A 17,089-nucleotide genomic window follows, 5' to 3' on the forward strand; every position below is an offset into this window, starting at 1 on the left:
GCCCAAACACACACACGGCCCTCCAGTGAGGCCGGGATGAGCGAAGTCAAGAAAACCAACCCAAAAAAAAAAGGAAAAAGGAACGATCACAAGCACATATCCAGGTTACTTCCCCAAAACTTTTCCTTTAAGCTGAAACAAGAAAAGAAAAAAAATTAGAAATGAAATAGTCAGAAAGCAAAAGAGGTTGAGAAATGGGCGTCCTGTGGTAATCCAGAGCATGCGGCTGGTTGGCAGGCTGTGCAGGGTAAACAGAAAGCCCAGGACAAGCTGCAGCAGAGCTTCTCAGATGTCAGGAGGAACAGAGGACTGGAGCTCGAGGCTGGAAGCACAGGAGGTTCCTAGGAGCTGCAGAACGAGGGGAGTCAAGGAAGGGGATGTTATAAATAGGGTGTAACGTGAGAGGGAGGCTGGGTCACAGGCTGCATAGGCTCCACTGACCACATATATATGATCATCCTCCAAAAAGCACAGCACAATAAATCTGCACTATTAAAAAGGCTGAGCTTTAGGAAAGAAAGGCAGTTTAATCTGGACTCGGATTTGACCTCTGATGCCCACCTTTTCTTTTTTCTTTTTTTTTTTACTTCCTCTTTAGGAAAACGCCGTTGGTGCTTGGTGGGTGGGGCGGAGGGGAAGGGAGGTCGCATGAGGGGAAGTGGGAGATGGAAGGGAGAGGTGTCAAAGGTTAACCCAGCATGTTACCCTGCGTTTGTCAGCATGGACTCAAACCAGAACCTCACTATCCTCGGGTCAAGCTCAGATCGCCGTAATGCTTCCTGGTTTTAAAAAAAACTTTTTTAATGATGTTTTGCTAATTGTTGCGTTTGGTTTCTGCCCTCATTTTGCTTCACATCACATCTGCATTAAATCTTGCAGATCATGTGTTTATTATTCACCATGAATAGGGAACAAACTGCTAGAAAACTGGGAAACTGCTGAAACACTGAGGATAAAAACCCACCTGTTCTGAGTTAATTTGATTCCTATCAACTGGAACATTAATCAATATGTCAGCTGTATATTTGGTTATTGATTTTGTTGACAGTATGTGACAAAATGTAATGTTTTTGCTTGTTTCATAATTGGTTAGTTTATAAAGTTTTTATGACGTAAGGTACTTTGAACTACTTGTTGCTGAAATGTGTTTTACAAATAATCTTGACTTTGACTTTATTTGAGGCTTTCATCATTTCTATACTCTTCAGTTATTATTGTTTCAAATAACCTAAAATGACCTGAGGCGTACCTCAAGGTTTCATATCAAGCCCAGTTTTTTTTTCCAATTCTTAATCACTTATTGCCTGAAGTTATTTACAATTTTATATACATATATACCATATATACATAGTAGAGCCGGGATTTTATCGCTTTCATTTTAGCTTAATTACATAGAAATTACTGCGTTAAAAATACTAATGCAATCAGTTTCTTTTTTTTACAAACAAATGTCCCGAGCCGGAACCTTTGTATTTTGTTTCTGGTACACCTGTAAATCTGACGCACAAGTGACATCCCCAAATAACGGCAATTTGAGCGACAAAGCTGCTTTTCTTGGCACATTGAGGGTTAATTTTTGCTTCAACAAATGATCTATTGGGCCTGGAAAAGACTATTGTGTGTAAGTTATATAAAAAAGGAGTTGGCCCCTCAGCGAAGCTTTTCACGCCTAAAGTAGCATCTCAAAGCTAAACATGTTGCAGCAGCAGCAGCAGCACAGACGTCCCTAATGTCGATGCCCACATTTCTAAAGAAGGATTTTTATCAAAGACATTTTATGAATGATCAAGTTTTCCTGAAAACTGATTGGGTGAAACAGAACTTTGCACCAAAATGATGATTGAATCACCAAAATAACAGATTAAAAACAATAAATACATTTGTTGTTCAGCGTGTATGCAATAATTCAGAAGCTTTATGATGCAAATTAGCAACATTAGGGATTAACGTTAATTTTCACATCCCTGGTATTTAGATTTTTGTTTTGATACTGAAATTGAAATTTAACTAAAACACAAGTTTGGGGCACTTCGTGGCTCAGCTGGCGCCACATATATGTTTTAGAGCCTATATTTTTTAAAGAATCTGCTTTATGCTGATGACACTGAGATTTACTTAGAAGTTGTAGCTTTCAAATGCAAAAATGTTTGGCTTGTATGAAAAGATTGCTCTGCCTTCAAAATAAGTTAATTTCTTGGAAACAGCTTCTTAAATGTCCTCCATTTTTTTATTTTTTGTTCTCCTGTTTAATTCACCTCAGTTGATTTTGTATTTTTTTTGTCTTTTTTTGCTTCATTCAAGCTCATTTTGTTGTATTTTAAACATCCATTCATGCACTGCATCCATTTTATCCTGTTGAATTGGTTTTCCAGCAGTCAGTAAGCAGAAGGCAGAGTACACTCTGGACAGATCGGTTCTATTTACTTTAAGATTTATGTTTTTGGCACCTGGAGAAAAAAAAAAACATTCATTTTTATTTATAAATATGCTTCGTAAGTAAGATTTGATGGAGTTTTATTGCTGCTGCTTCATGTTGAACCAGTTTTCTTCATTTACTTTTAAAAAGCTGAATTTCTTAAAAGTTCATAACCAATATTTATTTGCATTAAAATGAAAGTGGTGTGATTTTTATGCTTCTTAGATATTTAGATACATTTTCATCCTGTATTAAAAATATTTAACATGACAGAAATATTCTTTCAAATTAAAATCAACACTGTCTTTGGCATTTTGCACCGAACTAAATAAATTTGTGCTCCGCTCCAGAATAGATAAAATAAATTGTAATTTTATAGCTGCCTCAGAAACTCTGCAGCTCAGTCAGATTTTACAGGGGGAACAGTCACAATACAGCCACACTATGGGGATCCAGCTGGACGTCGCAGGCTGTGCCACAGAGTCTGTGGGCCGCCTGAGAAAGGAAATTAATTCCTCTTTGAGAGAAAATCACTTTAGCAGATAGCATGGCGGAGGCAGGCAGTAACTTTGCCGCTGCCGGCGTCCCCCCTGCCGCCCCCTCCAGTCCCTCCAAGGCTTCAGCAGGCAGCAGAAGCAGAGCAGCAGAGGAAAAGCACTATATGGTGAGTGAGTGTCAAACTCTTCTACTGTTTATCTTGCAAATTAAGGCTATTAGCAGGTTAGTCCAGGCTATATATTTGAGCAGGTATTAATGCACACGTGTTTTCAATCTTGTAGCTGGTCTTGAAGCACTGACGGCCCGTGGCGTGGGTGTTTCCCCTCAGTCTCTACCTCGTCGTGGGTCCAAAATATTCCACTGTCTGGCCTTTTTTTTTTAATTAGGTTAAAAATACACCCATCATTTTGACCAGACCTGAAAGTCTTTGTTTTATTTTTTAAATATATGTTGAGATATTTATAGCACTGTTAAACATCTTCTGTCTCTGAAGTCAAATGTTGGAGTTTATGAGCTGTTAACACCTAAATTAATTCATTTTCTCCAGCTGATATAAATGTACACTTTAGACAGTTTTTTTTGTGAAAAGTGACATTTGTGCTTTACAAACACAAATGCAGGAGGAAAGCGAGGGATAAAAAGAGTTTCCCATGGGTTTGTGGTTGTGATGAGCTCAACGCTGTGATGGGCCGCGGCGGTTAGGGTGGCAAGTTTTCTTCCACAGTCAACAGAAACCCATAGGAAGGTGTGTTGCTAAAACCTGTGGCTGTCAGTCACAACAGCAGGGAGGATTACAGCGAACGCAGCTCAGTGTCGCTGTCACGGAAAGAAAACATCCATCCACCGCCTCCTCACTGCTTTTCCGGCTCCCAAAATAAGCAAACTTCACTTTGCAATAAAAAAAAAGAAAAGCATCATTTAAAGTTTTCAAAAACAAAAACATACAGTATTCAATTATTTGTGCATTTTTATGCTACAACAGCTCTGGAAAAAGATTTAGAGACCACTTGAAGTGATCCGTTTCTCTGCTTTTACTTTTTATAGGTTTATGTTTGAGTAAAATGAACTTTGTTCTTTTATTCTATAAACTATTGACAACACGTCTCCAAAATTACAAGCAAAAATGTTATATTTATTTGCAAAAAATGAGAAATGGTCAAAATAACAAAAAAGTTGCAGAGCTTTCAGACCTCAAATAATGCAAAGAAAACAAGTTTATCAATCAGTCAATCAAGCACATTTCAGCAGCAAGGCATTTCAAGGAGCTTTACATAATTAAAGAAAAAAATAAAAACAGCACGTGACATTGAATAAACAGTAAGAAAGAGAAAGAGATTTTTAAAAAAAGTTTATGTTCATTTCTAAACAACAATACTAATGTTTTAATGAGGAAGAGTTCAGAAATCAATATTTGGTGGAATAACCAGGTTTTCAATGGGGTTCAGTGCAGGGGGCTCTTCGGTCTTTTTCCAGAGCTGTATGTATAGGTATGCATTAAATTAACAGTAAAAACAGAGTTAGCAACATTTTTTGAGGATTTTGTGGTTTCAGAAACTGTTTATAGTAGAAATACTCCAATCAATTCGACTGGGAATGAAATCAAAATTTCCCTTCAGCATCTGTGATCACAAACAGCAGGTAAAATGCACAGAAATATTTTTTATTAATTTGATGTATGAAAATCATCTTCTACTAATTTTAGTCAATACATTAATCAACCAAAAGTATGTGCTTTAATGCACTTTACAAAAAAAAAAAAAACTGAAAAAGGTTAATATGCTTTGATGCATAAACTGGGAAGATATTTAGTTCTCGGATCAATTTGAAACTCCTGCAGCACATTTATTGCTTCTTTTGTGGTTTATTTAGCAGGGAGTCTGACCAGTCCATCTCTGGTTTATTTTATGCCGTGTTCTTCTAAAATATTGTGCAAGTGGATAAAAATAAAGTGTCAGACTGAGAAGAGGTGGGAAGAATGTTTGGTAAGTTTTAATCCTGTGTCTGCTTCCTTTTATGTTCCCACATTTAACAGCTCTTTTATTTGTGTTTGACGTGTAATTTGCTTCGTGGCAGAAAAGCTTTGATGCTGCTCCTGACTTCACACTGTTTTAAATGAACATTTACAAAGACAGAGAGTGTGCATGTGTACAGAGACATTATTAAATGTTTTCGTTCTTATTTTAGCTCGCAGCTAATATGGAAACATTCAGAGATTTTAGTGCTCAGGAAACCTCATTTAATACATTAAGTGCAAAGTTTCTTTTAAAGCAAAAACTGATGTGCTTATTTTAGCTGGTCTGAAAATCCTCACTAATTTTTACCATAAAGTTTTTTAGTTGTAGAAGGAGTCCTCACGTTGATATATATATATATATATATATATATATATATATATATATATATATATATATATATATATATATATATATCACTTAAACTTCTCTTCATCTGCAGGGATAAATCACAAAATTCCCTGACAGAGCAGTATTTAGGGTGTCTGGATGAACATGTGTTGGTGGCGTGGAAGCTGTTGTTGTCGCTTATTTCCTTTCAAATTTTAGCCGCAGATTTACAGCCACTGTAGCGAACAGACTGGAGCGTCGTGTCAGAGACACACGGCGACGGCAGTCGGTTAATGTTTACGGCTCGCTTACAGGAAGAGGAACAGGCGTCTTTCTCAGCGAATGACACAGAGAATACTTCAGGGAAAAAGCTCCACTAATGTCACCTCCATTCGGTTGAACTTCACTTGTTTTTTTTGTTTTTTTTAATCAGTTTGCAGGAAAATTAAAAAGTTAATCTAAGGAAGAAAATAAAAAATGTCTCATAAGGTGAAGTTGACAGAAATCCATGATAAAACAATGTGTCCTCAGATTATTTTTTGCTGTTTTAATGATGTAATCCAACACATTTGCTGCTCTTAGGTGGTCATCTTTTAAGCCTGTAATGGTCACAGACAGCGAGTGTGAGATCACCATCTATTATGGGGGGAGATGGAGTTGCCTGGTCCCCTCCGTCTCCAGCTTTAAAGGCTGCGTAGACGTGTGTGATGCTGTGCAGGGACCGCCGCGCCAAGGCAGACCACACCTCAAACAGCTTTAGGTCGCTGCTCTAAAACCTTCATTTAGATCTGGCCCTGGCTCAGCCACCAAAAAAAAAACAACCCAAAAGTGGCATCTACTTTGGTGTATCGCAGCGCTATAGGCCCCGTTTCCTCAAAGTCTAAATCTGTGGACGCCTTCTTAGCGCTCCAGAGGTGCCAGGCAGGGACCAGCTCCAGACGTTTTAACAAACTGGGCTATTAGCGATTCCCATTTGTTCTGTGAGATCCAACCCACCAACCAAAACCAGCCTTGCTCACCAGCGTTTCTACTCCGCACTACAACACATACAGCAACTCCGTCAAAGAGCTCTCTGCCATATTGCATCAATCCAGCGTCCCAGTGAAAGTCCAGCTTCAACATGTTGTTCCAATAAGGCAAATCACTCAGAAGAGTGAAGTCAACCTTTTATGATTTAACGGCTTCCTTCTCTCTTTTGGTTTCTGGGGATTTTTTGGATGATTCCCAAGGAATTTGTTCCACTGAGTTAGCATGAGGGTGACCGGCCTGTTTTCTGACTAATGATAAGTCAATGTGGCGAGACTGGGGAATCTCATTAACACTTAATTCCAACTCTGTGCCAATAGTTTCATTGCTAGTCGACATTATTGTGTGTCTGATCTGCGACAGCCGTGTTTGTCTCCTAGAAATTACTTTTATACGTAACGCATGAAACTACTTTGATCCAGTTTTTCAGCGTTGTTAAGATGCGACGGTGTCAACACAAGCAATAAAAGATTGATGATATTTAATAGAGGTGAATAAATCAGAGGCGATTTGACATCAAAAATGCTTAATGTAATCAAATTGTTTTAGTTTTTCATTGAACAATATTTATTTAGATTTACTTTATTGCATGTTAAGCTGAACGGTAAAACATGGAAAATTATTTGTTGATGAATGTTAAACAACTAAAAGATTGTTAAATGTGCATTTGTTAATTTAGACAGTGCAGTGTTAAAGACAAACTATATTGGATTCATTTGATGAGAAAATATATAAATGAGTGATTAGAGCCTTGACTTGGTGTTTTCTTTTAAACATTGAAATTGGAAACATTACAAACATTTCTCATATAAACACAGATATGCAGAGTGATAAAATAAACTTGTATTGACTCTTTTAGGAGATATCATGGTCAATTTAAGCCTGTAAATATGTTTATATCCTCTCAATTTTCAGTGCTATAACATATCTAAGGCGTTTTATTTGTTAAAATTTTAAAATCTGAGGTACATGAAGAGCAACTTACCGTTTAAATTCACAGATGATGGAGCCGCAACAATATCAGTAGCCTGTAGAGAGGAGATTTGGCAGTCTGGTGCAAGCAGAACGATCTGATCTTAAATACAAAGAAGAAGAAGAAAAAGGACATGATGTTAAGTTTCAGGAAAAGAGTAGAAATGGTAAGCAAGTGGAAAAAGTGAGCAACTTTAAACTTCTCGTTGGATGACCTCACCTTGAGCCTCTACATTGTACACCAGAAAATCAGGTCCAGTTATTTCCAAATGCCCTCCACCTATGCGTACATTCACACCAGCCCGGTTTAGTTCTCTTCAACTGAACTCTGGCTCATTTTCCTGGAAAGTCCGGTACTTGAACTCTTGTCCGCCTAAAAACCTAGGTCTCTGCTTGGTTGAAATGAAGTCTGGCGCGGTTCGAACGCTCATGTGAAAGCCAAGTGGACCAGGAAGCTAAATATAGCGCAGTGTATTCTGGGTAAATACAACCAAAACAAATACGCAAACCTTGCACTAGCGGGAGAAATTGGTCCTTGCTCACCAACGAAACCAATTTCTACTCCGCACTAGGACCAATTTCCCACTTGTAGAATACAAAGATTTCTCTTTTGTCTTCTACCAAAGACAAAAGAGAAATCCAACAACCGTTAAATCTGACGCTACCCCATTTTTGTTTACTTTTTGCAAAGGAGGAAGTTGTGCTCAGGTCTTCTACAGAGGTTTTCATTTCATTTCCTTCAGGTGGTTCTTGGTGCAGCGCCCCCACAGGCGGGGAGGGGAACAGGTGTTTGACAGTGTGAAGACGAACTTCACCTGCTGAAAATGTAACAAATGGTGCCATGTTGGTCGAAACACTGAATTACAGCGAGTGACTAAAACGGCAGAAGATAATCGGATCCCATGACAGACGATCCAAGTCACTTTTCTCACTCCACCTAGGAAGAATAAGGACTCACAGGAACTTCTGTGGGCTGTTAGAATCTCCACTCTGAATGTTGATAGATCACAAGATAGAGAGAACTGTATACTGTAAGTTTACCTTATTTGTTGTGTCTATGAATGTATTCTATGTAGACATTGTATTTTCTTTACACTTTATATTAGGAGTCTGCAAGCTTTACAAGTCAAAGAGCAATTTTTTTCTCAAACAACATAATAAGACAAACGTAGATTCATAAGATATCCTATCATTTCTGATAAATAGTATAGTACATCCTTATCATTTTCAAAGTGCAACTATTTTATTTCTATTTTCAGTTTCATAAAGACAAACAGAACTTTTTAAAAAAATATGCCAATATTGATATTTATTTACACATTGTTTCCAGCCTAATAACAAAATAGATGTAAATAAAAACAACACGTACTTTTACTGTCACTCTGTTGTGAACATTTATAGAATAATTATTCTAAAAATAATGGGGGAAAAAATAGGAACCTAATAGCTAAAATTTGAATTTGTTATATCTATTTTTAAAATTTCAGTTGTTTTGTGCTACTGGTCCAACAACAGATAAAAAAAAAATACATAGCAACAATAATAAAAAAGAAAAACATTTATATGTTTTGACCACTGACTTAAAATGGAAAAAACCCTGACATTCAAATTTTTGAGCATCAACTTCTGGATATATGAATAAATGAGATGATGTGAAATATGGTTTTGGTAATATTATATTACAACAGTCTGAAATGAAACGTTTATTGTCAAATTTATTAGAAATAGACAAACTAATTTAAATTAGACTTTTCCTTAATGGAACTTGTACTATCAACATGTAATTGTATAGCTTTAACCGTCCACTCTTTTGGTGTCTTCCATTGTGTTTATCACATTCCCAAAACAATATTTTACCAACTGGTAACCATTTTGATTATTTATTTGTTGCTATGGTTTCTGGGGAGGAACGTTTTGAGATTAAACCTTTCAACAATTCACTACAAAAAAATGAGCCCATGCCTCTTGAGTAATTCTTCCAGTTTTTAACCTGAATACTGTGTAATATTACACCATCTATTAGTTGAACTTAAAAAACCAACTGGAAAAAAAGATAACTAAACACATGCACAGTGCCTGAATTAAGCATAATATTTTCGGTTTATCTCATGGATGTGTTCACTTCCTTCAGGTACTCACTTGTTTGACCAGATGTGAATGTTGTTGTTTGATTTATTTTTTGGTGTTGCAGTGGTTGCAGATGCAAACCCCAGTGATCCCTCAAACCTGAATGTGTCAATGCCGTGACGGAGACCTAAATGTGTTGCAGTTTAAAGGTCAGTGAGCAGAAGAAAAACAGCGACCTCCGGTGGTCGCCATGTTAAAATATGCTTAGTAATATAGTAGATTGCTATTTTCTTGAAAAACATTCAGAATGTAATCAACTATTTGATATAAAATAGTATAGTTCATTTAATGACTATAAGAATCGTTAAATGAAATTTTAATTTCTGATGTCTTTATTTTCTCTCCACATATTTTTTTTAACTTTGTGTAATTTAACTTTGAGTAATGTACAACACTTTGTGTCTATAAAAAATAAACTTTACTAACTTAATTACTGAAGGAGTTTTATTTATCCGATGTTTGGGAAGTATGAAACATTTTTTGATAAATGAAACATCAATATTTGCTGTAGCACAAACTAAGTTTGTCAGGGCCACAAATTTTAAAAGGCTTTATTTAATATGATTAAAATGTTTTAATCCTATTGCCATATTTTTCTAGCAATTGTAATTTGCATAGTTTATTGTCCTATATCAGTCATTGCCATTTTTGTACTTAAACAACCTTTAAGCTGAGAATTCAAGCAGCTAAAAGTCATTTTATGCCTAATTTTATACATTTAGGAAAAGATTTGCTTGAAAAGTTTAAGATTGAATACAACATACCTTATGATCTTCATAGTTACATGTCTTTAATGATTCAATAAACCATAGACTAATGAATCATTATCCTTATAAAGTTAAGAATGTGTGATAAAGTTTGTCAGAGGTGTAAACCAGAACGTCAGCCTAACAATTAATAATTACACCAAAAGTGAAAAAAGAAAAGGAACTTAAGTCTAAGAACAAACATCAAACCTGCTTCTATTTTCCAGTTTTTTTTTTATATGAATCCAGTTGTAAAGATTGATGCCTCTCAACATTTGACTGTATGATCAAACAGATCTAAATAAAGAATGGTTTGTTAGTGGTTAAACTTGGTGTTCAGCTAAATCTGTGGTAGTGTGGCGCAGTCTGTAACCTTTTCTCCAACCTGACCAACCAAATCTAAATGTTCTGTCATCCTTTGCATGTCAAACATAAGACTAACAGGGATAAACACTGCAGAAGGCTTGGTGAGCGGTGAAGAGTGAGAGGCTGGTTAGCGCTAATTTGTACCGTTGACTTTATATAAGACTTGTAAGCAAAAGAAATACAAACCAGAAACACATAAAAGTACAGAAAAAATGTTTCTAAGAAGAAATAACTCAAAGTTTCTGATCCTTATAATCAGTAAAACCTGTAATTTGGCTAAGATTCATTTCATTTTCCTGGCATGAATCTGATTCAGGTTCTGAATTTGTGAATTTCAGAGATGCAACACAGATTGAAATTATGATGCATATTAGATCACAGACAGAAATAGAATAAAGGATAACAGGGAAAAAAAAAACAATAAGAATGATATAAAAAAAGGGAGGGAGTAAAATATAATTGCAAATATTTGCAAGTGGTGCAAGAAATGTAAAAGCAACCATGTGCGCAAAACAATCAAAAACAGGTAGATAAATATGAGCCTTTTTTAATTTAGTAGCATCTTCATGGGTTTTTTTTCCAATTCCTACTCTTCGAAAATGGGAAAGACAAGTAAACATGCCACTGAAGTTATGCACCTGTGTGTGGAAACAGTCAGAAAACAGCTGTAAGATTGAAACTGAACAATTTCAACCAATTTCTTAGAAATTGCTTGGATGAAAACAACTATAGTGGTGAGATAAAAAGATGAGAGAAAATAGTTTTCAGATGAAGAATGTGTTTTTATCTGAGTCTAACAACAAAAATCTAGAGTAAAATTATTTTTGTGTTGCTTTATGTGAGCTGGAAGAAATGCAATTCTTGAAATTAGACAAAAGTTTATCCTGAGATGAAATTATGAGCTACTTTGACTAGCTCCAGAAATGTAGAAATATTACATACACACACAACCGAAGCAAGTACATTTGCATGCTTTAGTAAATACAATTAGGCAACAAAATTCAATATTTATTGTATTACTTTCCCATTTTTTCTTATGTCCTACAGTCTAGTTTTGTAATTTCCGCTGTTTGTTGCAGTATTTTAATATTCTGCTTGTGATTGGTTGCTTCTCATCCAAGCAATGCCATATTTGCCAGGAATCCTTTGATCAGACTAAAACAATCGGACTGTGATTGGCTGGTGTTGCAGTTCATTTACATACACTTTGCGTTGAGGCAGAGAGAAGATTCGCTGTCAACACAGAAAGAACAGCAAGCATTTTGTTGAGTTTATGCCAATAAAATACTGAGAGAGCAAGTGTGAGTTTTAAACGCACCACTAATTATTGTTCACTCACACAGATGTATGTGCTCACATCGGTCTCACTGCGCGTTCAGGCTGGAAGATCTTTTTTCAGAGACAAATAGTCAAGGTGACTCAGACTTAAAGGAAATGATGAACATCAGGAAAAACATTTTAATGCCCACAGGGGAAATGTTGCTCTTCAAAAGACTCGTTAGAGTGCAGGGCGTCATGGATTCTTAGGAAGATCAGGATGTTTTAAATAAAATCTGGTGTTTTCTTCAGGAAAACTGGAAGTGGGACTTTTAGCTAAATAAAGATTCAAAATACTTGAAGAAAGAGGACTAGAAAAGAGAAGGCACCTTGCAGTTTGGTATCTTATTGGCGTCAATAAATGTGACGAGATGTAAATGTATACAAATATAGAGAGATATTCATATTGTATTTTCCTCAATAGGATAACTATACGTAAATGAAAAGTTTTTTTATAATTACACTTCAGCAATAAAAGTTACATTTATTTTAGGGCTATAAACCACTGGTGTCAAACTCAAGGCCCGCTGGCCAAATTTCGCCCACCACAGCTATTTATATGGCCCTCATGACTCCAGAGAGCCACATAACTTCAGCATAAAAGTTTTGTGTTAAAATATTTTATGAATAAAATCAAATCAGTTTTTATTTGTACCATGCAAAATTACAATAATGTGAAAAGATGATAAATTTCATTCATCAACTGAGTGAAAAATGGAGAAAAAGCCATTTTTAAGAATTTAATAGGATGTTTACTAATTTGCCACAACTGGCACAGTAAGGACATTGATGACGTTGATGTGGTCTGAAATGAAAATGAGTTTAAAAACATTTTCACCTGGAGTGGCAGTACGTGCAGAGGGCTGCAAATATTTGAGAAACATTTTAGTATTTACAGCTGGCTTTGTGTGCTGAATCCACTTTTCTGACTGGTGGAGGAAAAGTATACAATTGCTATCTTCAGTTAAATGTGGAAAATAACATTAATTTTATGTCCCTTACATTTCTTTTGAATCATGTAATGCGTTTTAATGCAACGTTAGAATTAGCTGAAATCTGCTACATGTTCAGCCTGTCTGACTTCTCATTATGTTCATATATAAAATGTAATATTAAGAAGGTGCCAGAGGGGAAATAAAAGTTTTTAGTCACTTTGAACGTTTGTTTTATGACCATAAAGAGAAACAAAATGCTTTTCCAGTGCCGGCTCTGTTCCTCGCTCTGATGGAGCTAAAATTCCTCACTTCCACTCTTTTACATCACAGATTGTTTTCCATGTTTGAAAACTCTGAATCGTGTGCTTTGACATTTATCTGTCGGTAAATAAATAGCGTGTCTCAGCAGCAGTTATGAAGTCATGGGTTATTGCTGCTCAGTGTCAGTCAAATTTAGATCTTGCCCAACAGAAACCCGGTGACCTCTGCATATTTTGCACTCGAAGGGGTCACGGTTCGGGCCTCCGGGGAGCTGTTCTGCTCTCCATCTCCTCTCACGCTGGGGAGTGGAGTTCCCAAGCATTTCCCCTGACTGTGGCTCAGAACAATCCCACGTCGGCGCCCAATCAGGAGAGCGGAGCAGCTCGTTTCATCAATGTGGACATGACGCATGGCCAGGACAATGGGAGGATACGAAGGCATGCCGTAACGCGCAAACGCAGCCAGTTGTTTTACTGTGTAGTGGCAATTTCCTGAATTTTATGGTGTAACACTTTAAAAACTCTGAAGTCATCAAGTGTTTTGTCATATTAAGTATGATATAAAAAAAGGAAGTCTGATAATAAAGCTGTAAAAACCCGCTGCCTGTGGGTTATTTCCATGTAGAGTCACGCTACAAACGGACCGGAGTCGAGCCTTTCCGCCTGTGTCGTGACATCTGCTGAAACCATAGCCCTGTTTTCAGCAGGACCCCGTCCCCGTCCTGTTTGCAGTTGCCGTGACTACGGGGCAGCCCACAGGAGGCAGAGCAGGGTTTGGTCCAAAGCTCGCTGGGACCGGAGAGGAGGCGGCGGTTTGGATGGGATGGACTGCGCTGAGTTCCAGGGCTTTCCAGAACCTCCCTGGGGTTTCATTAAAACAAAAGGAGGAGGCGGCGGAGGAGGAAGGTCTTCCTGCTGGAGTTAGAGGTCCACATGCTGCAGAAACAACATGTGTTTCACAACACAAGATCAAATTAAGCCGTTCCTTTCCAAGCGGACAATCAAAATCCATCAAACTGACACTGGATAGTATATTAGGCTACTGATGAACTTGGGAAACTACTGCAACACATTTTTTTACGTATCTGCAGACAAATCAGACCTTAGAGTTGCATAACCCGTCACTTCTTTCTTTGTATACATCTCCATGGCCCATGATGAGATTTTTAAAGTTTAGTACAAAAAAGGATTTACTTTTATTCCAAAGGGAATAAACTGTAGATTATGTAACATGACATTTTTTTTTTAAATTAAGCTGTAAATAAATTGAAGTACTCCCCGAGTCCTGATCTCAAAAAATCATGGATCTGTAGAGAACAGATTAAGACAAAAAACCTGCAAATTGAATTTGTAGAAATTGCTTACTATATTTAACTTTAGAGTTGAAGTGTTTGGATTTACTAGAAATACTGTATATGAGCTGAAAATAGTGACATTTCCACATGAATTCTTCTAAACTCAAACAGTTTTTATTGTGTTAAAATAAAGCACATTCAGCTGATTGTTTCCCTTTTATTTCCCTACAAACTTCTGCATCTTTTAACAGAATAAAGGGGCTTCCTGTCCAAAAATAAGCATTTAGGAAAACGAGTTCATACATTTATTTTTAAAAAGTTAAGACTAATGTCCTGAAATCAATCAGGCAGCTGCCAGAATCCTAACAAACACCAGGAACATTAATATTACACCAGCTCCTTAATCACTGCTATTTGTCCAAGGATACAATTTAAAATCTCGTTCATGGTCTGTAAAGCTTTATTTAGCTTAACACCTTTCAGAGTTACTGGTCAGGTATGAACCATGTGGATCCCTCAGGTCATTAGAAACCTCATCGGTCTCTGTTCCCAAAATAAAACCTAAACCAGGAGGAGCAGCTTGTAGTGTCTGTTCTCCAGCTATTGAATCTGAGATGTACAGAAACTCCTCAATCTTTTTAATAAGGACTGAAAACATTAAAGCTTGCCTTATCTTAGATATTTATTTGCTGAAAGGGGACATAATAATTTTTGTACTTCTATTTGGGTCTCAACTGTTTCTGAAAACAACACAAGTGCTTAAAAAAATCCATTCAGCTGTTTTTGGGCAGTACTTTAATGTTTTTGGTGTCTGAAAATGGTCCATTTCAAAAACCTCCTGATTGTTAAGTCACATTCAACTGGCACTACCTGTTACCTAGCAACCTCAGGAGCCATGCCTCATTACCTAGCAACGCAGCCTTTTTCACGTTGAGTGGTGGGCGTGGCCAGCAGCAGCTCCTTGGATTTAAAGTGACAAGATGCCCTAAAGAGGCTCATTATGAAAGTAACTCAACATAGGCAGAACAGAGTAAAATCTCATTTTCTAAAAATGATTTTGTGCAAAAAATTTTGTTTTTTATGACCTACTGAAGACCACCTTTACATATTGTAGTTTTGATGTTTATTCCTTTTATATACTCATGTTTTTATGCTTTTATTTTATGCTTTACACGTCTTTCTGATCTATCAGATGATTTTATTTTACTTCAGTTTCTTTGATCGTCCTGTAAAGCATTCTTCCTTGTATTATGAATAAACTTGAATTATGAATTACAGTAATGCACTGCATTAAATGGGCTATGTTGTTATGTTATTAAATATTAAAAGAAAAAGGTTTCACATTGGTAACTAGTGCAGATTTGCCACTACTGCAACTTGCAAATAGTCTACTGCTGGCTGTATTTTACAGACATCAAATGTTTCCTTTTGTGGGAAATGATTGGGAATGAAGATATGTAGGAGAGACCAAGAGGTTTAGGAAAGAAAATATGAGGAAGAACAGAAAACAGAGGCTAACATTTGGAGTCGAACAGCTGCATCAGAGCAGTTTGTCTTAACAAAAAGGACGTAGTCTCTCAGTACAACAGCCTCATTCAGGAATTATTGCAGGATTTCCAGCACTTGGATCACAAATAATCACTGATTCACATCTAGAGATCAGTTCCTATTGCTGCGGCTACAGAGAGATTACGTGATGCGTTGTATTAATACATGATTTGTGGGTGAATGAACTTGGGGTTGAACAGATTTTTTTAATTATTTTTTTGGACGTTTTTGACGCATGGTATGAAGCGATTTGCCAAGTGTACAAACAACATCTGAGTGTACTGAAATCCCTCTGGTGTGTGTTTATTTTTACTGACCATCTGCTGAAAACTGGAATCTGTAGTTTAAAGAAAGTGGGTGTACAGTTACAATTAAACACAAAGTACAACAACTTCTGGGTGAGTAGAATGGGAATATAACACTACTTTTAACAAATTAGCATTCACTTTCAGGTTGACTGGAAGCAATAAAGTACATAAATCAATTTATAATTAAATGTAAGACATTTTAATGAGTAGCTTTATTAGAAATACAGCCTTATTAGGTATTTAGTGCCCTTCCTGCTTATTTGCTAATTTTGGCTGTTACACCTTCAAATAAATGAGTCTTTCATTGCAGTGAAAGAACCTCAGGATGACCAATTTGAAGGCTCATTTCTCTCAGTCGCTGTTAAAAGTGGGAAAAACATGAGAAAATCCCATTCAAGTCAGACATATAGGTGGAGTCTAAAAATTCAGGAAATGGCTACAAAAAATAGCTACTTGCCTAAACTTGAGAATATTTATGGTCAGAGCAACAACTGAAACTTTTAAAACAACAGAAAACCAAATGTGCCTAAGTCCTATAGAGAATAAGGGGAATGACGATGTTAATACTCACTTAGGATGTTGTTAATGTCAATGTTGTTGCTAAAAACTTATTGTATAGACTATTTTATAGACTATAGACTATTGGAAAAAAATGTATCCCTTTAAAAATGGTTTTGTATGGTGTAGCTGCACCTGAAATGACAGTAATTTGTGGACAGATGAGTTGTAAATCAGAGACAGTGGACTCCTGATTGTGGTGCTTTTTTTTTATGCGATGCAACACCAAATTTTTTAATGGGAAATTTGTGTATTTGCAGATTTTTTTTGTAGAGCGTATCTAAAATATTCCACAGAGAATCTGTGCTATCTGACCTACTACTGGCTGGTGTTTGCAAAACGGTCAGTCCAAACAAGATGGTTTCCACTGCATGT

General features: G+C 36.5%; 1 protein-coding gene across 3 annotated transcripts in view; it reads right to left on the bottom strand.

Moving 5' to 3' along the window:
- The window catches only part of crppa (CDP-L-ribitol pyrophosphorylase A), an 86,382-nt gene that overhangs the window by 4,080 nt on the left and 65,213 nt on the right, over window positions 1-17,089 (bottom strand). Inside the window, exons 10-11 of one of the 3 annotated variants that reach the window (XM_017309632.2) lie at window positions 7,268-7,357; window positions 12-132 (exon numbers count right to left, since the gene is read on the bottom strand). In XM_017309632.2, coding sequence (XP_017165121.2) covers window positions 7,277-7,357 — 81 coding nt within the window. In that variant the 3' untranslated portion in view covers window positions 12-132; window positions 7,268-7,276. Of the gene's footprint in view, window positions 1-11; window positions 133-259; window positions 349-7,267; window positions 7,358-17,089 lie in introns of those variants that run through there. The other 2 variants (XM_017309631.2, XM_081616739.1) reach the window with 2 other exon arrangements.

This window comes from Poecilia reticulata, chromosome 16 (assembly GCF_904066995.2).
Source record: "Poecilia reticulata chromosome 16, P_reticulata-male-v2, whole genome shotgun sequence".
Lineage (NCBI taxonomy): Eukaryota > Metazoa > Chordata > Actinopteri > Cyprinodontiformes > Poeciliidae > Poecilia > Poecilia reticulata.